This window comes from Echiichthys vipera (assembly GCF_963691815.1).
Source record: "Echiichthys vipera genome assembly, chromosome: 16".
NCBI lineage: Eukaryota > Metazoa > Chordata > Actinopteri > Perciformes > Trachinidae > Echiichthys > Echiichthys vipera.
In genome coordinates, this window is record NC_139841.1 from 20,035,649 (window position 1) to 20,058,036 (window position 22,388).

The 22,388-nt window shown below is 41.4% G+C and overlaps 1 protein-coding gene across 1 annotated transcript; it reads left to right on the plus strand.

The window, feature by feature from the left end:
• Positions 1 to 1,183: 1,183 nt before the first annotated feature.
• tmem38b (transmembrane protein 38B) lies at positions 1,184 to 12,449 on the plus strand. Its single transcript, XM_083929242.1, has 6 exons — positions 1,184 to 1,566; positions 7,746 to 7,902; positions 8,246 to 8,430; positions 8,518 to 8,605; positions 9,904 to 10,021; positions 11,544 to 12,449. Exons 1-6 carry the CDS (start codon positions 1,443 to 1,445, stop codon positions 11,829 to 11,831), a joined length of 960 nt encoding a protein of 319 aa, XP_083785368.1. The 5' UTR covers positions 1,184 to 1,442; the 3' UTR covers positions 11,832 to 12,449.
• Positions 12,450 to 22,388: the final 9,939 nt, after the last annotated feature.

Below are 22,388 nucleotides of genomic sequence, written 5' to 3' on the forward strand. Positions count from 1 at the left end.
GCCTGTTTGAACCCATCCCCTCCGGCAAATCGCACCATAAAAACAAGTATTGCAGAGGAGTTTGACTGTCACTTACCGTTAGCCGTTACCGTTAGCCGTTACAGCTAAGTAAACATGAAAGTTAGCTTAACGATCAAGGAGAAACGTAGCCGTTTCTGCATGTTTTTTAATGCCATTAAACTCCTTTATCTCAGTCCATCGAGTGAATGCTTGGCCTATATTGACTCTCGTTTTTGCCCGTCTTCGGTCACTCAGCTGCTGGGACAAATAACAACTACAGGATTGTCAAACTCCATTTCACCCAGTGCCAGCCTACAGTAGCTGCGCCGAACAACAGACAACTCTGGCAACCCGCAACGCCCAACGCTATTGGCTGGTACAATGTAAACAGAACGTGACAGAAAGTCATTGTCAAACCTGTCTAAAATGTTTTAAAATATTTATTCAGACTAAATATATTTTTTATGGAAAAGCAATACTTTCATTCTGTACCCCTCAAAACGCCCTGTGGGTCTATTATTATATAGCTTTTAATAAGGATTCTACATATTGGACCTTTAAGGTTGTGCTAATTATAACACCTTTTACAGTTGGGTACTTGAATGTTAAGTGCATTTTATAAGATCACATTATTATTATTACCATACAATCAATATGTATAACACAATAAAGACCTTTTCATATAAAATCAACAATATAATAAGATGTGCATATAATAACATTGCACGAGTAGGCCTACAGTATGTCCTTTACATTGCACATTTTCAATCTCTTTTGTTCACTTTTTTCTTTGCACGGTTTAAAATAAATTTATTATGGACCTTTCCAAAGATGGAAACAGAAACAGTCAGTGAATGCGAATGACATCGGCTGACCTTTTCAACGGGATTCCATTGCTAGGCAACAGCTGTGGTCCTTGTTAACTTCCTGTCAGCTAACTCACATACTGTGCACTGCAGCATAAGTCCAATCTACCTGTAGGCCCCACCTATTAAAAGTGTGGGCTACGGACACAACAGCAGTATCGATTCCTACTGTGTGCTCGCAAAGCCACACTCTGACACGTGATTGGCTCTCCGTGCTCCCCCTCCTCCAATCACAAAGCGGCTCTGGCTCCGCCCGCCGCATCACTAGCATGGCGGAACACAGAGCAGGAATTCCGGCTATGCGCCACTGACAGCGTCGTCGATGCTGCAATGACCATCCTCTGGCGTTACAGAGCTGTTGCCCGGCGACGCGCGGCGAACAACTAACCAGCTGCGAGCGAGGGTTTCCGCAGACGCACAGCTGTGTGTGTGTGTGTCCGGGCCACCGGCTAGTGTCAGACTTCACAAGCAGCGGATGAAGCCCTGATGCTCTGAGTTGGACCGGTGCCGTCACTCCACACGAACTCCTCTCCACTCTTCCTCTTCCTCTTGCCAAAGAGTCGCACAGACACGATTATGGATTTGCTCGAGGCGTTGAATTTGGACGAGCTGTCCCACGGACTGGCAAACTTGTCCATGTTCCCGTACTTTGACATGGCGCACTATATCGTGTCAATCATGGCTCTGAGGGAGCAGCCAGGTAAGTGGCTGAGGTAAAGTTCAAGCGCACTAGAGCAGGCACGACATTTACAGTTCTCAACAAGTTGTCGCAAGTTTTTAAAAGTTTTTTTTTTGCTTTGTTTTGCAAAATGTTTGAGGAGAGCAGCCGAGCAGCTTTCCTGGTATTTCAAACTCTCCAGCTGAGAGCCACGCAGCCACGAAGGCACGTTGGGTTGTAACTTAAATGAAACACTCATAACATAATAACACACTGAGGGTGAATTTAGAGGGTGGTAATAATTAAAAAGTCAATTTTAATGCGTACATAATCTCTCCTTTATTCTATTTAATTATAAAAAGTTTACACATTTGGATATGTTTTATAGTATTTTATGGCTGTATTTATGTTTTTGACTGTGGCAGTACTTTGCCATATTTCTTTTATATTTCTTAACATGTTTATTTTAGCCTATGCACCAAACATTAAGGTAAATTCCTTGTATGTGAAAACCTAAAGGGAAAAAAGGACATTAACATTCATACACCCCTACCATTGGCCTCACTGTTACACACTACAAGACTCATTAACAGTTGTTTGTATTATTGTCTACCCCTTTAATCACCACCGCAGTAATGAGGCTAAATAATGAATAACACCTCTCTCTATAATGAAAAACAAGTCAACAGCACCACAAACTACATCCTCCAAAGTGATTATACACTTTAATCAACACCTTAAAATATATATATATATATATATATATATATATATACATATAGTTTATACAAGATAAAAAATAATATGAGGGGCCACACTAGTGTTTTTCCATAATTAGTTAATGAATTAATCAACTTATTCTAACTTTAACACAGAACACTGAGCCACAGTTGATTGTATCAGCTCAGACCAAAGTGAGGCACTGGGCCAACTGTGTTATGTCACTGAGATAGTGACAACAGGGACAGGTGGACTTTAACTGCACTGGGAGTCCACTTTCCACACACACACACACACACAGTCCATTGTAGTCCCGCTCTGCAGTCTATTTTGGAACTTGCCTTGCAAAGAATTTTTGCTCCCGTGACCTTTTAACCCTTCATCCTGTACTACCATCTATCTATATATCTGTAGCAGACACTATTATAAGACTGAGGCACAACACACAAACACACATATGCAGAATGAATGTAAAATACATGTGGAGAGCATCAAAACTAACTAAACAACAGATCTAATGTTTGTAGTTGGGCTACTTTAGCCAGTTTTTGTTACACTAATGGTTTAAAATTATGTCTGACTGCATTATTCTTTGAGGAGGATCCACAACCCCTAGGAGGAAACGTTGGAGAGTGAAATATGGACAAACAATATGCCAAAGATCAGCAAAGACAAAACACAATCCCCTTTACCGAGGGGAGAGCAAAAGAAAGGTTTAAATGTCAGGATAATTTCAAAAGATATTCAGTAAAACCAGAATAAAAGTAAACACAGGAAACAACCAGGGAGCTGGCTCCAGTTCTTCTTCTCCCCAAAAAGGAAAGGAATGCCATGAACCCCTCAACCCTCCCTTTCCTTTCTCGTTCCTGTGTTAAAATCTTCCTTTCTTCCTCTGTAGTGCGTCCAGACTGAGAGCTTTCAAAGAGATCACCAGTTCTCTTTACGCGTTTATGACACAGTGTCACTACAGTTTACCGTGGAGTTATTTAAAGCAGATTTCTAAATGTTGCTGTGAGTGGAAAGGAGTTGTAAAGGGGAGACAGGGATGTGGAAGAGGAGCAGTGGTTGTATGTCAATCAGTGTTTTCAATGCCAAAAATAGATAATAGGCCTTCTTATCCCCTTATCTAGTATCTAGTTTCAAGCAGGTTTCAGGCAAGTTTCAGGCCGTGGTGGAAGAAGTATCCAGATCTACTTCAATAAAAGTAATAATACCACACTGTGAAAATACGTCACTACAAGTAAAGTTCTGCATTCAAAACCTTATTTTAGTAAAAATATCTAAGTATTGTATACTTAATTACTCATTGTGCAGTAAAATCAGCTTTCTGTTTTCAGCTTTGGGATGACTTTCCCAGCAGATCCAAGAGGCTTTTTAAAAAGTTTGTTTAGCTTTAAGAAGAATGAATATATGCTCAATACATAAAGGCACAGCTCATCCGTTTATCCCAAACATTCAACATCAGCACATCTGTAAATATGTGGGATTAAAATCCCTTTCCTTAAAAAAAAAAAATAAAGTCATCTTAAAGTAACTAAAGTTGTCAGACAATTGTAGTAGAATAAAAAGTTCTTTATTTGCCTCTGAGATGTTGTAGACTAGAAGTAGAAAGTAGGAGAAAGTGGAAATACTTAAGTGCTTTGAATTTGTACTTCAGTGCGATACTTGAGTAAATGTACTTGATTACATTTCACATCTGGTTTCAGGAGAGAGAAGGGATGTCTTAGAAGTTATCTGTCTTAGTGTGTTTGGTAGGAGAAAAATTCTTTTGATCAGGCTGCCGCAGTAACAACTTCTCGATACCTCCTTCATTTTTGCTTTTTTGTAAAGATTTGGACTTGTCTGCATCTATACCATGGTCTGGGCGAGTATTCGATTACAACTGGTTCATTATTTCCTGATAATGGACACCTACTAAATGGTTCCAGTGAAACTGTGTTCACTGCTGGATGGTTCTGGCCTCCCCACCGTTTATTAATTCTGAAAATAATAATCACCTCATCGGACATTATCCCTTAAGTAAATAAATATATGTACAGTAAATCTACTAATATATGATACTATTATTTCAAATGACTTCACAGGTAAAACTGATCTCTCATTACAACCATTGAATTTGTTCATGGCAATACAGAGAGCGAGATTTCCAAAACAGGGAACTGTCTTAGGTTTGTTTTAACTTAGAAAAAGAGGGATTGAAAATACAACCGGTATGACACCTTACAGCGTTACAGTGTTGTACTTGGCCTGTATTCCTCAAATTTGACTTGTTAATATGTCTCCCTCAAATGCAAATGAGGAAACAGGAACTTAATCTGGTAAAGGTGTGTTTGCAGCCTCTCTAAAGAAACGCCATTTCTGTTGAAGTTGCTCGGGCTCAGACACTGACAGCAGTTTTTTTGTACTGGAACTAAAAGTGATGACATAGCGACCCTGTTTACTATGTGGGCAATATGCTGCACTGAGCGCTACAGCTGCTGTAAGACCCAAAGCACTGCAATGGAGTATTTTGTCTCTCATGTAGGCTGAGGCTCTCACAAGAGGAAAGGGTATGAATGACCGTCAGGGTGCCAGACTGTTGCCATATTTTACAACCACTCTTTCCTGTTTGACTTTTTTCAACGTCCTCCTCTCCTGTCAGTGGTTGCTTGTTTTGAAGCAGAAACGTTCACTGCTTCAGACACCATGTACACTAGAAAGAGAAACTGGTTGCACCACTGTTGCAAAACTCCCCCGTTAAAATATGTTAACAGTGTTACTTCACTGCGCACAGTTTCCACTCTGAGCTGAAGCCACATTGTACTTTATATCACTGAGTTACCTCTGGTGTATAGCAGAGGTTTTCAAACTGTGAGGGACGCTCACCCATGGGAACTACGGGGGTTAGTTGAGGCTGGATGTGAAGGGAGAGAAATGAGGTCACAACATTGGCCAATTCCAAATCCCCACAAACTCATGGACTTTGAGGCATGTTCCTCTAAAGTCTGCAAGGAATGAGGCCTGTCCCACTTTCAAATCGTCAAGTGCACGAGGGCTTTCTAGAAGACATTTTCAGCCAATTGTAAGCCCCAATGTCTGCAGACTTTGCCTCAGGGGCAATTCATCGCATTGTGACAAGTAATAAGGTTGTCACGATACCAGAAATGTATACTTCATACAATACTAGCATTAAAAAAATGATAATCAATATCTCTTTTGATACCATGGCAAAAAGAAAAAAGCCCTTGGTACATAAAATAGGATAACTTTGATCCATTTTTAATTAATAACTTGTACACTATATGTATGGTTCAAAAAAGTTTATGAACAAATACTAGCACACAGTTGATTTTCTTCCCCATTGTTTCATCTGTGCAGCCTCCGATTGTAGACCTGCTTTTTTTTCATATAGCTTTGGTACTTCCGATACCATCAAAAGTGGATATTGTACGATTTTGAAACATAGTGTTGAAAAGTATTGAAGTGTTGATACTTTTGGCAACCTTCGTGAGATATTAAAATACAGGGTTACCAGGGGTAGCCCAGAAGCTTTAACAGAAAAGGACCGGGACATGGGTGTTCAGCCTGCCATATTCAATTTAGACAGAAACACTATATTAACATGTATATAGGATGGCACCTAAAATGATATAATAATATATATGACACACCTAGTTCATCCATCAGATATTTATTTTACTCTTGCTTAATGATGCTGTTTAGACAAAAAAATAATAAATTGATCATTTGACAATTACCTCTCAAAAAAAGTTCAAAATCAGGGACTGACCCCTGCATTGCCTCGGCCGTGAAGAAGGTAAAAAATAAATCAGAAATCCAACAATTGTACCATATGTATCATGTTTGGCGTCGTCATGGTAATGTGATATGTCTCCACAAAGTGCTGTCCCAGTCATATTTATACCATTTCGAGCCTTTACAGTCTCTTGCACTCAAGCACCTACCAGGTGATGGAGGTTAACCCCCTAACCCTCTAACCCCCTAACCTCCTAACCCGTCCATCAGAGTTCAGGGTGGAGGTTGGGATTGGGCGGCTGGGTGATGTGACAGAGACAGGTGTAAACTGGTATTCTAAAAACAACATGAAGTTAATTACTTTAGTTTGGCCCTTTGACCAACACTGTCAGTAGTTAGAGCAACAGCAGTGGCTGTCACACACAACTCATGGAGGCTATAGAGGTACTTTAAAAGTCTATTTATAATCGCCAAAAACACAACAACAAACATCTATAAATCTACTTCAAACTCGTAGAAAAAAGGTGTTCCTTGGAACTCCAGAACTTGCCTGAGAATCATCAAATTTTTAAGTTTTCTTCAGCATCAAAGTAATCCAGGAGTAGTTACATGGGTATACATTGCAAACAGGAGCTGCTAATAGCTAATTTAGCATACTGTTGATATGCTAAATATTTGCCCAAATGTAAACGGATATAGCGAGTTGTAGCAGCTAACTAACTGACTGACTCCATGGCAGCATTATACTTCCTGTTTATAACCCCCAAGCCCTAAAATTATGGGAATTGTAGTTCCAAACCTTAGAGCATGGCACTCATTTCTATTCTATTTTAGAATCAGCATCATTTAGAAACTTAAAAACTGCAGTTGTTGTACTATGGTGTGTGTCTATCATTTGCATAATTCTGTGAGCCGAGCAGACTGAATCAACTGGGAGTTTGCAGAGGAGACCGATCTATAAAAGAGCAGATCAGAGCTAGAAATCCTCCAGGTTTACCACTCTCTCCAGGAGTCTATAATCGGTCTGTAATCCTCAGATTACCTGTATGGTCCTGTGTGTGGCCATAGTGACTCAGGGCAGGTAGCTTGTGGTCCACGGTTAAGTGAAACATGTATAGCTTAGTGTACGTAGGCGGCATTCATTATATTCTTATGGTTGTTTCAAGGATATACAAGATCACAGTGTAGTAATTTGTAAACTTTTGATGGCACTTTGACCAAATAATAATTACGCCAAACCTTCCTTTCATAATCCACATTTACAGTAAGAACATCTTGGACCATGATATCAGTTTTCAGTGTAAAAAGGAACACAGTGTTCTTTTTAAACAGGGTGGAAACACAGAGGGAGCAGTTGATCGTTATCTGCAGTGAACTGATATGGGTTGTAACTGTATTTGTCGTGCCTCTGTTCTGCACTTTGAACTGTAGGCCCCGAAGCAAATACTGTAACTGTGCTTGACAAACATCTCTGTATTTGTTTCCTCTAACTAGTTAATAGTTTTTCAGTTTCTGGAATTGAGAGAAGCATGCATGGACAGGAGAAAAGGCCAAAGCTGAATTGGTTTCTGCAACAATACTGTAGACTCCACAAATGGCCTCTTCCACAATGCCAGTTTCTTTGGCCTTGTTACTGTCAACAGTGATTTCAGCGTGTTCCCAGGCTTTTACAGACCCTGTGGGAATGCTAATACCTTATGAATGAGACTCAAGGAAATCCCCTTCACAGTGATCCTGCGGATAAACATACTTCTGTTCCTGTGCAGGTGTTCTCGATGTCTCCAGAGTGAGCCCCTTAGCCTGCTGGTTCAGCTCCATGCTCTTCTGCTTTGGGGGAGCTGTGCTGTCTGCCATCATGCTGGCCGAGCCAGCTGTTGCACCTTTGTCCAACAGCACCAGTGTTCTGCTTGCTTCGATCACCTGGTAAATATCTTGACACTGAAAACTATATATGGTCCTCTGCGACTTGAAGGAAAGAGTCACATGTGAAAAAGTGTGAAAATACTTAATTTCCTGTAAAAGGGAGCATGAAATGGAGAAGACACTGAATAAAACAGAGAGGTAATTGTGAAGCTCCAAGTTCTTATTGTGGAGCCTCTGGTGCCCTCTACTGGTGGCATATATAAATACACTTTCCTCACACAAAAATACACAATGCCCTCTGCTGGGGAAGTCAGGGACTTGACAGAGACAGTCGGGCACTTTAAAAATAGCTGAGATGTGTGTGGATATGCATTCTTTATTTGAGCCATATGTTTCCCTCCAGGTACCTAGTGTTTTACTGCCCCATGGACCTGGTGTACTGCTGTGCTGCCCTGCTGCCTCTCAGGCTGGTGCTGTCAGGGATGAAGGAAGTGACCAGGACGTGGAAGGTGCTCGGAGGGGTCACCCAGGCACACGGCAAATACAAAGACAGTCTGCTGGTTATGATTGCAATTGGGTGGGCTAAAGGTCAGTAGTTAATGGTGCATGCAGAAGGATTTTTTAATGGATTATATATGAATCTGTCAACCACACGTGTCTTTCCTGCCCCCGTAGGTGCTGGAGGTGGTCTGATAAGTAATTTTGAGCAGCTTGTTCGAGGCGTATGGAAACCAGAGACTAATGAGCTCCTCAAAATGTCTTAGTAAGTCTTCTACAGGACTCTATCAATATTGAATCTGTGGTTGTTTTTGTGCTTATAAAGCTCTATTTTCAATACACTGTGAGTGTATTGGCATGTACTGTATAAGGTGAAATGTAAAGGAATAGTTTAAAATTTGGGAAAATGCGTCTATTTAATGTAATTTGCTGGTCTATTTTGTTGTCTGGGCTCAGTCGCTCCCTGAATTCTCCACTTGTTGCCTGACAAGAACTTTTCTGGCATGGGACCCCCTCATATGAAACTAAAACTTGTAATTGCTACACTTTGTTGTTTTGCACGGATTTAACAATCAATACATCACATAATGATTATTGAGCTTGACAGTTGCTGGTAAGCTTTTATTATCCTTGGACAGAGCCAGAACAGCTATTTTCCCCTGCTTCCACTCGTTCCGCTAAGCTACACTAAGCTGACCAGCTCCTGGTTGTACTTTTATATTTACCTTATAGACATCACAATGGTATTGATATTCTTATCTACCTCTTGGCAAGAAAGCAAATAAGTGAATTCCCCAAAATGTCAAATCAATCCAAACCAAACATGGAGATGCTCAACAAATCTGGGGATATGCTTCAATTGGCACTTATGCACTACATGTATAAATATATTATCAAACGTGTTTTTTGTGTCACCGTCAAGGTCCCATATTGTAAAAAGCTTTTAAACAAGTAGTCAGGACTTCCATAAGGTTGTAATGTCACAACTATTACATCTAAAGGTAGAAAGTGCCACTGCAGAGCTGTTACAGGCATTCCCCTGCTGCAATGACAATGCAGAGACTCTGAGAGTGCAAATGCACACTGACCAATCAGAGCAGACTGGGCTTTTTAGGGAGGGAGAAACCTAAAACGTGCAGGGCAGCGGCCCTCCAGAAGCAGAATTGGACACCCCTGGCTTAAAGAGACAGGGGTCAAAATGGTGTGCTTTAGACAGAGGGTGAATACAGGTATATTCAGACGGACAATATGTGACAAATAATGTGTTTTTTGAACATTAAAGCAAGTAAATATGTTCTAGCAGAAGCCCAAAAAACAAGTAGAAACCCTGAAAAAGAGCCAATATAGGACCTTTAAGGGGACATTAACATATGATTTGAGTTATTTAGTCAAGGGGATGTCATGTTCATCTACAGTGACGTGTCTCCAGTTTAGTTCATTTGTGCGTGATTATTAAAGCACATGAGATGTGATGCCTTTCAAGTATGTGCATAAAGTAATCACCCTCACTATTTTTTATCATATATTATATCATAACTGCTCTCTTATTGTGTGTATGTTAAGCCCCACCAAGATCACCCTGATGGGGGCGGTGCTGTTTGCTCTGCAGCAGACCCACTACCTGCCTCTCCAGAAGCACCACCTGATGCTCATCTACACCATCTTTACTGTCGTCAACAAGGTGAGTGTGGTGTAGCTCATCCCTGACACTGTGACCTTGACAATAAACACCCACAGTGGTAGTAATTCAGATGCAAAACAGGAAGGTGTGTTTTTCTCCATGCTTACCAGCGACAAATGGAACTATTTAGTATCCTTCTTTGTTTATGATTTGATCTTAATTCGGGTATAACAAATGTTTTAGGTGCCATAGCTCCCTCCAAGTCTCCTAAATGACCTTTCTGCCTCTGCTTTTTTGAAGTTTTAGCTGCGGTGACTCACATTAGCTCGCTATTACCCGTAGGGCTGAGGCTTTTGCATCATTTTCATCAGCTTGCATCATCCTCTCTTCTCTGGGAAACTTGTGCTCTTGACTGAGACACAGATAAATCTACCATGTCTTCTTTCAACTCTCATTCTGTTTGCTCCCTCGTCTCTGATCTGTCAGATGAACGCAGAGCCATTTCATCAGATTTAAAGAGCTGCGTCCAAACCTGCTATTTATTAGTTTGTGTTCCTGATGATGCAGATGTTAAAGTCTCATAGCCTAATTAAAAATAAATACCAACATGTTACCCACTTACTTAGTGTGTTTATTTATAAACTAGGTCAACGTCACTTTGGCTATCCATGGAAAAATTACAAATGACATACAACTGCAGAATTAGCTGATACTTCTCTGTAGGTTCATCACCAAAGACGAGTCTGCGTGATCCATTGTTAATTTAAATATACTGATTATAGTTGCTTTAAATGCACACTTCTGCTGTTAGAGGTTCCTTAAGCGAAACAGTAACAAAAGAAAGAGTTTGGTGAAGTAGCGTGGGATCATGGGAGTTGTTGTCTACAACAACATCGCTGCATTGGAGTCAGTTAGGATCTCAGTTAGGATTCCTTCAGTGGTCATCGTTCAGGGGGTTTTCATTGGGAGCCGAATTATCTGCAGAGGTCTCCTCATCTCCAAGAAAAAATGGACCAGGTGATCAAAACCAGTAAAAACACTGAATGAAACAGTTTCTTGTAAAAAGTTTATTTTACACTGTTCGGCGGAGAAAGGACGTCCTGTAGGGGCTGTGAGTCGAGGGGCCACTAATGTTTGCTTAGCTTGTTTCTCTGATAACTTCCAGACGAAATACACAGACAAAAAAGACCAAGATCTAATAAGTGTGTCACAAAAATGTGGCTTAAAACTGGATAAAAGTCCCTTTATGACATCTTCTGGCAGGCAACCACATCACTGAGGAACGTGCAAATGGGATACTTTATGACGCCACTGAAAAGCGATAACGATGTTGACTGACTGTAACTGACTGTCACCTTGAATAAAATTACAGATTTCTGAGTTTGAACATTTGGGATAATGCAAGTACAGAATGTACAAAAATATTTAACAGATCTGGTCATCTTTAGACACATTAATATGTAAAAGGTACACGTCATACCTTTAAAGACAGCTGCTATAGTGAAGGAAATGCTTCACATATTCTATTCTGAAAATAATAATAATTCTTAATAATACATTCTGTTTCTCTCGACACATTTAGTCAAGAATGATGCTGACAGGCTCCTCCACCTCACCATTTGCTGGCGTTGAGTCGGCCATCTACAAGACCCTCTTCTCCGGCCAATCCCCTTATGCCGCCCTCACCGATGAGGTAAACAAAGCGTGTATCAATAATGACGCAACCAACGGGACGACCTCCACAACCAAAGAGTCTGGAGAGAATGGAGCAGTGGGGAAACACACCCCGGTTTCTCCCGTCAAGGGACAAAGTGGATCACGCAAAGCCAAAGAGAACACAGAGACGACAAACTGTAAGAAGACCATGTAGTCATCCTCTGCCCCATAACGCCTTTTCACCTCTAAGCAGGGCTGTGGAGTCATTTCTGATTCAGATCAGTCACGTCAGGACTGAAAACGTCATTTGCTATTTCTCTTTCATCAAGACGTGTTTTTGTTCCGTCTAAACATTTATTTCTTACCCATTTCAATGTTATTTAAATCTGACTTCTGAAATTGGAGATGACTTCAACCAACCCTGCACCTTATTGTGGGATAATCACCCCGTCCTTAAAGTAAGAAAAATACTTGTATGCTGTTAGATGTGGACATCATACTGATTGCACACTTGCAGTACAATGTGTAGCTTAATTCTTAATATATATATATATTTATTTATATATATGTATATATATTTATAATGAGTACAAGCTGATGATAATTTTTCTCTGGGTTTTGGGAACAGTGCTGTGCACCTGCTGATCTATGAATATGTACGTAACTTTTTCTGCTTAGTGTAAATGCTGTATTTCCTACTCTGAAATGGTTATAAACATATTTTTAAAAGAGATTATATTCTATGACACTCAGATATTTTATTCTATTTATACAAAATAATTGCACTCTTGAATGTATAACATTTCAAAATGGATGACAACTTTTTATTGTATTCCGTTTCTTTGGTTAGTGCTCTGAATTACACTCGAAAGCATGAGAGTAAACGAGATTAAATGCACTATAAAATGTGTCTTTTGTGATTTCTAGCCTTTCTGCTTTATCGAACAGATTTGCGAAGTTCATCGACCGTGGACCCAACTCAGTATTGCCTCACTTTAAAGCACCAAACAGATCATTAGTCACGTTTTAGAGAGCTCCTAATTAATACAGAATTAAACATCATGTAGCCGTCTTAGCACATTTGTTCCCCGTGTCATTTGTCGAATGTTAACTGATATCTAAATTAGCTGCTGGTAAGTTGATTTAAAGCAGCACAGCGTCCAGTAACCTCCTCTATACACTGGAACATTGCATCAGTGTAACATCAGCACCTGATTGATACCTCAGTCTCTTTAAAAAGCTGCTGGAGCGAGATCCCCCAAATCCCCCCCTAATTCTCATCTATGTAACTTCAGTCGGTGGAGAACCCCCCCTGTGAATACAAATTAAGAACAGAGGAGGGGGGCGGGGGGTGAGGTGAAAAGACGTTCAAAGACGATCAAAAGTGATACCGGCTGAGATGATGTACCTGCCTTTCATACGCCAAAGGTCCACAGATGACCGATGCATGTTAGTGTTTGCTGCAAAACTGCTGTGTACGTGTGTGTGCGTGTGTGCGTGCGTGCGTGTGTGCGTGCGTGCATACGCGTGTGTGTGTTGTGTTGGTGAACTGTGTGACCTGGAAAAATCAGAGACATAATAATAAGCCGCTGCTTTCCTTACGCTACCTCCAGTGACGTGAAGGCAGGTGACACGACGTCGGCTCCGAGCATGAAAGTTCCCAGACAATTCTCTTAATGAGGTTCAGACCTATGTGACCCCCTCCACAATTACTCACTGAACTGAGCAGCCCCCCCACCGTCGAGCCCCAGCGCCTTTCACCTCAGTTCACCTGATCTACGGTACAGCTCCTCTGCCTCTTTTTCATCCCCAGACTTCTGCCTGTTTTTCAGTTGTCAGTTGCAGAAAATGAATCCTGCATGCTCACATTTCTTAGACACTTGACTTTGAATCCAGTGTTGTCTGAGTAAAGGTCATAAATATAGCAAGGATGTGGCCAACTATGGATCAGAAATACCAGATTTGTCTTCCTTTCAAACCCAAAACACACAACAAATGCACATTCACACAATGCTGGCATACTGTATGCACACATATTCCTGTATACCAGAGTCTAAGTTGAGGTCAGGGACATATTGAGATCATGGCATACTAACCACAAACAAACCCACACACACACACACACACACACACACACACACACACACACTGATACAGAGCAGAAAGACAGACAGCGTGGCTAAATACTGGGAGGCCATCAGGGTACGTCTGCCACCGACAGCTTGAGTCTGTGACCTGTTTTGTTGTTGCTTTTTATTTTATTAAAGGGGAAATACGCACATTTTCAAAAAGCATACATCCTTCCTTTGGTCTAAGCAAGTCAGTAAGCAGATATCAGTAAACATGAACGACTCTCAAAAAGAAAGTAGCTCATGTACTTTCTTTCCTAGGACATGGAAATAACATATTGGAATTCTTAATTTAGGTTGTGATTACCTTTAATGCCAACAAAATTCCACGAAAAGAGTAAAACCAACAATTGATTTACCCCACTAACAAGATCTTTCATTAGCATGAACACATGGGAGCTGTGGTTCATTTTAATGCACGCTGTTATAAACCGTTCTGCTGCCGTAAATGCTCACTAGTGAATCAGCATCTGAAAAAAGTCCCCCAATAAATGCACTATTTACTCATGGAGAGGTCCAATGAATGGGCCCTTCCAATATCTTTACTCATATAAATGCACACGCATGCTCTTTTTTTCCTATGAAACAAATACATGTAAACTGAGAGACAAGCTTACTGCTGCCACAGCGCCGTGTCATATGGCAAGTCAAGTGCACCTAGCACCAGTAGACAATCATCGCGCTGCAGTGCATCAACACCTTTTACAGTGTGCCATTACTGCTTTTGTTAAGATACAATACAAACTTTTCCAGCTCTGCATTAGCATTAGATTAAAAAAAATGTCTTCATATTGACAGGATCGTGGGTTTGTACTCTATAGCTCAGGATTTCTGGAAGTCTCTACTCAGAGGCTTACAGAGGCTACATGGGTAAGGGTACACACTTTTCTGGCATCTCAATTTATATGAAGGCACTGGTATAGCAATGATTTTCACTTCAACATTAGTAGTTCAGATCAATACATTTGTCAGGTCATGCGGCCAGCCGCCCTCTTTGTTTTTGCAATGGTTGCATGAAAAAAAAAGACTCAGGAGACGGGAAAAACATGCTACATTTTACTAAATACATACATGTTTTTTGTTTTTTTAATAAGTAACGGTGAATTTTTTTTTAAATAAATCTGGTTATTATTGCATATATATGTAGGATCCTGTGGCTGAAGAAGAAATTATTCACCCCCCAGAATTTCTGGGCAAATTATTAATAATTGTAGCACTTTTACAGGAAGGAAACATGTATGACAAACTATTATCTTAGTCTTTAATGGAAGTAGATTTACAAAAATATGCAACACAATAACAGCGCAGCTTTATGACACGGTTCATGATGCATGGCTTTCTTTCCATTACGTGGCTTTATGATACATGAATGGTTTGAACCGCCAACCTCAGCTTAAACACACACAGAGGTTCATGCTCCATGAATGAAGCTATAAACAGTTTTGGTAGCATCTTAACTTCAAGTGCTGTCTGGAGAACAGAGTCCCCATTGCAGGACAGGTGATTACCACTTGGTGGCGTGAGGAGGCATCATCTCTGATGGCTTGATGCCTGGGAACTGACAGGCTGGCCAGCAGCTGCAGGCAAGAAGGGATGGAGACCCTCTGTGCAGAGCCAATGGTTGCTGCCTGCACGTGTGTGGGTGTGTGTGTGGTCTGATTTAGCCGTGTTTGTGAGGACTGACTGTAGAATGGCCACTATTCTTGTAAGGACATTTGAGGCTGTGAGGGCATTTTGGATAAGCCAAAATCCAAAATGACTTTCATCAAAAAATGACTTTGTAGATTTTTGGAAAATCAAGGTTTCAATGCCTCTACTGTGTGCTTTACCTCCCTACGGTCCTCAGAAGTATCGTAGATTGTCTGTGTCTGTACATGTGCATGTGACATGTAGAGTGGCAACAAAGGCCGAGTCCATCAAAAAGGCACAAAGAGCTCTGGGGCACACACACATGAACACCTACAAACACACATACGCCCCCACACACACACTCTCTCTCACCAAATCCCTCCAACCACCAGTGAGACCAAGGCCCTTTGTCTCCCTCTCTTTCTCCAAAGAAACAAACATGACCCACAAACACATTCTCACCTCTGCTGTCATTGCATCTTTGTTCACCATCAGGTCTGCCCAGATTTATATACAGTAGTTGTTATATTGGTGATGACAAAAAAATGCATCTACAGTGAGCTGATTTGCTTAACTCCAGTCAGTCTCAATCATCTCATTGACATGTTGCCCCATCAGACCTTCCATCACTCCATTAAAATGAAGTGTTAAACTAGCTGCAATATTCTGGCTTGTGGCTGTGCACCTGCTCCGACGCAGTGTTTTCTAACGTGATCTCAAGCTTAACGTTGTTTGGCCTCTCAACACATGCTGACATGATCTCTATTGGGATCGTGTGCACCCACTGAGCTGATGTTTTCCACAGATGATATATCCCTTAAAAAGTTGTTTTTTAAATGAGGGATTAAAAAGTTTCATACAGTAACAGCAGTAACTACTTTTTACTGACAATTTCTTCCTTGTGGGATGCTTTCTTAAATGATCAAAGTGAGTGTTTTTTAATCCAAAGTTTTGTCAAATGACTCTGCGGGTGATGCAATCAAATTCATTATCTCTTCAAGTGAGATGAAAGTAAGGAGAGAACTGCTTGGGACCACACAGGAAAAGACTCAGTTTGGGAAGTTAGGCAGAAGGAAGGGGAAAGGCAGATAGAGGGCAAGAAAAAAGAGGGGGAACTATTAACTGGAGGAGAGTAAGAAGGAGGGGGGACCATAAACTGTAGGAATATGGACTCATGACAAGGTTGTAGTGTTGTATGTGGTGCTGTGCGTATGACATCGCTCTTTCTCTCTCTCTCTGACACACACACGCACACAAACACAGCAGTGTCTTCAGAGAACTCCAAACCAAATGGGCAATGTCTAGCACCATTCAAGATCTGACTTGTAAAGAACAGCTGCGAGGAGAATGCCAAAAAAATGGAGCTACTATAATGTGACTAGCAAGCTGGCTGTGTGTGTGTGTGTGTGTTTGTCGGTGTGTGTGTGTGTGTGTGTGTGTGTGTGTGTGTATGTGTGTAGTAGTGTGAGAGAGAGCCATAAACAGAAAAACTGGAGAATGAAAGGGTTAGTTTATTTCGATTTTTCACTTAAAAATGCACATAAATTAGCAAACTTCTGCAATTTATACTTTATATTGATATACACCGGAGATCAAAACTAGAGAACAAATTATTAAAACTTGATTAATTCTGAAATATTGTTATTTTTCATTGATAGAATTTGATAGAATATCCACTGTGGCTATACCACTGCTGTACGAGCATGTCTTTTTTTTAAATAACCAAGGCACTTCAACAAAAACCTTTATTTTATGAGCAATATTAGAGAACAGTAACCATTGTGTCAGAAGAGAATATTTAAACAATGTTTTCTTCGGGCTATATTATTAAAAAAATGAATAGGAAGTGTAGAGGCCCTTGCGTTGAATGACATTAGTAGTTTCTCTCACTGCTCTGGTTTGATCTTGGTCCATTCGTCTTCAGTCTCTTCCACCGTTCAGTAACTGTAGTAGGTTTCTAAGACATTACTTAGTTGCCAAGGATTTTCCAGAGATTCTCTAAGGGGTTTAGATGTCATGGCATAGTTTGGGGATGTTTTCTGCAGTAGAAGTTGGGCCTCTTACAGGGTGAATGCAAATGTTTATGTGAAACCAGTGATGTCCTGTGGGCGCAGATGTGCTGAAGTCGTCCAAAGCAAGGGCCTCTACACTTCCTATTCATTTTTGAATCCTATAGCCCTAAGAAAACATTGTTGAAATCATCTCTTCTGACACAATGTTTACTATCCTCTAATTTTTCACATTGTTTTTTTCACAAAATAAAGGTTTTTGTTGAAGTGCCTTGGTTATTTAAAAAAAAAAACATGCTAGGACAGCAGTGCTATAGCCACAGCAGATATTCTACTCTAAATTCTGAACGGTAAGAAATAACAGTTTTTCAGATAAATCAAGTATTAATAATTTGTTCTCTAATTTTGTATATTCACTTAAACTCAGATTAAACTGGATTTTTAGAGTAGTACGGAGTTCTTGTTCTCTTTGAACAAGTTATGCTTCATTCAGTAACAGTGAATGTATTTCATGAAGGCGTATGGAAACTTAACATGTTTGTAATTTAAAGGGTGGTTAACCATTCATTCAACAATGTTTTGAGAAACATTAGCATTTGGTCACAGGCAGTGTGCTTCTTATGTATTTTTGTGCACGAGTGACCTTTAATACATGTAAGGTCTCTGCATGGAAGCTCTTGAGATTCAGGGAAATGCTACAATTACATTTTGTGTCAGTTTTAGATTTTTGCCAGTAGCTTTAAAAGATGACACAACACTGCAATACACCACCTACAATCGTCTGCTTTGGAGTAAACGACTGTGAGGCTCCACAGTTAGTTTCATGCATTTGTTCTCTCTGGTATATGGTTATGGTAATATGGCCAGAATTCTTGAGGGCAGTTTGATGTGAAGCTCCTCAGATGTTGCCATTTTATTTTAACTCTGGTTGGATGTTCTGCTGGTAACTTCTGCCTTCACATTGGTTCCTTTTTCACCTCGGATATGAGGTAAGCTTGGTGTGTACAGTCTTCTTTTGTTCTCCTCTGTATTTCTGTTCACATAGGCATGGCCAGTAGTTGGTACATGGTGTGCTTCTGTCACACCCCCTCCTCTTCTTTTCTTCTTTCACTGAGGAAGCAGATGGCGTTTAGTGTTGGTCCTTTTCCTTTTCATAAAAGGACCTACTAGATATTCTTAGCTCAGCGTGTGTGTGGGGTAAATGTGACCTTGCTGAGGGAATGGAAGTGGAGCTACCACGCCACAACGACTACACCCCACAGCAGGTTATTTACTACAGAATGGGTTTCTGTCAGTAGCTCATAGGGAAAGGGCAATGTTGTGTAGCTCAGTCACTGGGATCTGTTCATATTTCCCATTGTTCCTTTCTCAATTTTCTCTCCGGTTCCTTCTCTCGCTCCATCAGTCTGCTTTATTTTCTTCTACTAATCTGCTGTATCTCCTCCCTCCCTCCCTTCGTCCCCTCTGTGTCCCTCTCTCTCACATCCTGGGGGACCCTCATTTCACCGTCGTTGCCCCTCCTCTTCGCTTGGCCCCTCCTGTATGCAAAGCAGGTGTCAGCCAGGACAAGGAGGACAGCGACTACCTCACAAAGGAGGCGACAGGGTCTTGGGGGCAAAAACACACACACACACACACACACACATACTCACTCTCAACACGTGCAGTCTCCTTCTCTGTCTCTGCTGTGCGCCCTCTCTATCTACATGCACATGTACTTCACACATATGTGCTCTCTTTCTTTCACACACACACGCACACACACACACACACACACACACACACACACACACACACACACACACACACACACACACACACACACACACACACACACACACACACACACACACACACACACACACACACACACACACACACACACACACACACACACACACACACACACACACACACACACACACACACACACACACATACATCTCCCATGGGCTGGGCTGGGGCTGGGGACAGAGAGAGCTGGAGCTGTCTGTCTGTCTGTCATTAGTATTCCAGCAGGAGGCTCCTGGCCCGGCCAGACATCTGAGCAGAGCAGCCGCAGCAGATAAAGAAGAAGCCATTAATCCACGGAAGATTACCAGCACTGATACTTTATCCTACCGTAATACAGCAATGCAACCAGACTCATTCCATTTACAATGCCGTCAGAGGAAGAAAGAGGGAAAGAGGAGGTAGAGAGAGCTAGGTGCACTCACCTTGTGGATGGAAAGGTGGCAAGACACGCACAAAGCCAGCTTCCCTTTCTTAACTCTCGTGATTTGAATTTCTTCTTTGATGGAGCAGGGCATGATGTGTGGATGTGTGTGTGTGTGTGTGTGTGGTCTCGCATTTGATTCGTAGATGGTTTGAATTCAGAGTGGTCACCCCCTCAATCGGTGTGCCACAGATGGCCACTGTTCCAGAAATCTAAGTTGCTCCAAAGAGCAGCTGGCTGTCCTTCCTACACCATGCTGTGCCCGTTTAAATCTAATATCCTTAATAAGTCTGTTTGTATGGGTCTGTGCGTGTGTGTGTCCCCGATTAACGTCCAAAAAAACAGCACTTACAGGCAACCAAGCCTCAAGAACCTTACACCGAAATGGGCGCCATTCTTTTAAGGTGCAAGATCGTATCGAGAGCTGAAACCATCAGTCTTGTGATAAGACTATCAGCACAGTCTGGAGAACATGATACATTAGAGGCAGGCTGTTTGAAGATACAGTGAAACAAAGCAAAGAGGAACAATAGCGCAGCAGATGCAAGAGATTAGATTGGAGTTCGATTTATACACGCTAACTTATAAAGCTCCGTCATGGTTGGGATTTCTGGATGATGAAACAAAAACCAGAAGGAGGAAGAGAAGGGACCGTTGACTCAACAAGCTGTGATGACAGATGAGCTGAGGAGAGGTGGAGACAGATACAGGAGACAAAGGGATCCTTGGCCAGCGGGGAGCAAGAAATGAAACATTCAGACAGAAAGAAAGATGAAGGTGCAGGAGGGAAGGAAAGAGACAGTGGGAGCAGAGTGTCCACCGCTGGTGCAGTGCTGAGCTCATGTGTCCTGTAAAAATCCAATCCTTCAGACTTGGCAGATAGTGTTACCATGAGAACAGCAGTTGGGTTATTGTGAGGAGAGAGAGAGAGAGAGAGAGAGAGAGAGAGAGTGAGGAAGTGAAAGAGAGAGAGGGAGAGAGACGGGGGGAAAGGCCAAACTTGCTCCAGCAACCATCTGTTACTCCAGCTTACCCTGGCACTGAGAGCGACCTGCCTCTGGAAAGGAATGCACAAGAACGACCATGAGAAAGGCTGCAAAACAAGTCCAAACACCAAGTCATAGGACTGACCTACAACATCTACCTATCCAGCGTCACTGCTGCCGTATGTTTACACTTAATATAACCACCAGTTTGTTTTCATATTAGCTAAGTGTGTTATATTTATAGTCTTGTATTTCCAGACCAGATCTCCACTCTGTGATTTCACCGTCAGCACAGTATGAAGATCTGGCAGAACCTGTTTTCCCTGTGACAGGTGTAAATATTAATGGTCCACTTAAGGAATCTAGTACAGTCATGCCAAAGTACTATTTCACTTATTAATCTTTGACATACTACCAACGATGTCTCCATTAAAAAAGAAGTATATGACTAGCTGAGCTCCCAGTGCTATCTATATATCTTATTCCTCACGGGACAAAGTTAAAGTTTTGAAAATCAAATGAAAGCCAAAGAAAACAAATAGACCTTTAAACAACATGTGCGGATTTTGCCTCTCTGAGGCCTTAAGGGAGGGATGTTCCAGAGATGAGAAGCAACGAGAGTGAAAGAAACAACTGCAGTGGTGGTTGGATGTCTAAGCTGAGGCCTTTTGGCACGGCAAGATCTCTCAATTCATATTTCTTGGGACAAATCGGATTAGTATCACAACAGCAACGCAGTGTGTTCCATGCTAATTCAGCTAATAAGCTAGATGTCTTTGTTGGTTACAAAGTATGTTGTACCTTCAGCAGCTACGTGCTTTGGTTCCGTAGCAAGCAGCTACCACATGGTGATCTGTGAACTGCAATTGGTTAACCTTAGTTGCTTGTGTTTTATCCAAAGACTGTATTACACATGGCCGTAGTCTCTTGACATCATCCATAGGTTTCTGAAGAGCCATTGTGGAGCTCAATGTGGTTCCAACTGTCCAACAGAGGTGGAGCACTGATGGAGCTGAGGTGGGCCAAAGAAATCCTACAGTCTATGCTAGCCACCTGTGATGATTCCCACCTGTCACTCAAAAGCCACACCCTTAATTATGCATAACTTAAAGCCTTAATATAAATTCAATAAGCTGTATAAAAAGTACCCGTTTTATTTGCACCTGGGCTTTTTAACATGGGGCTCTATGGCGAATGCTCTGTTTGGGAGCCAGCCTCATGAGGCCATTTGAGGAACTGCATTTTTTTGCATTTCAGCATTGGCTTCATTTTTCAGCCTCAGAGGTTTGTTTACTCTTAGACGCTGTTGTGCTGAGAGTAAAAACAAGATGGGGCAAGTTGGAAAAAAAGGCTCAGTCATCATCTCACTTTTGGTAACACACATGAAATAATGTAAATACAGTTACTGCAGGGTCTGTTATTAAAGGACAATATAGCCTGATTGTGTCTAGTACATCAGTCTAGTGTAGTGTTGACCAAGGACAGTGCACTGAGGCTATTTCTTACCTAAGTGAGCTTTCGGACTGAATACAGTCCTGCATTAATAATTACAAAGGTCTTTTGCCGCAATGATTTCAAGGTAGACAATAATACGTTGCTGTTATAAAGAAATCCACCAGAAATAAGTGGTTGCATGTATGTGATTGGCCAAAGCAACACCATCAAATGAGGAAAAGGCCACATATTTTTACACAGGGCCAAACAGACCTCACTGCACAGACATCACTGTGAGTCTAAGGAGACGAGCACATAGACTCACAGTGATGGAGCTCCCAGACACCCGACACCAAGTTGGGAAGTCTC

What these genes read in the sequence shown, in the direction of transcription:
- tmem38b (XM_083929242.1), top strand. Translation starts at nt 1,443, where the DNA reads ATGGATTTGCTCGAGGCGTTGAATTTGGACGAGCTGTCCCACGGACTG. An exon ending in TGCAATTGGGTGGGCTAAAG is followed by an intron (nt 8,431 to 8,517) that starts GTCAGTAGTTAA and finishes CTGCCCCCGTAG; the next exon opens with GTGCTGGAGGTGGTCTGATA. An exon ending in TCTTTACTGTCGTCAACAAG is followed by an intron (nt 10,022 to 11,543) that starts GTGAGTGTGGTG and finishes CGACACATTTAG; the next exon opens with TCAAGAATGATGCTGACAGG.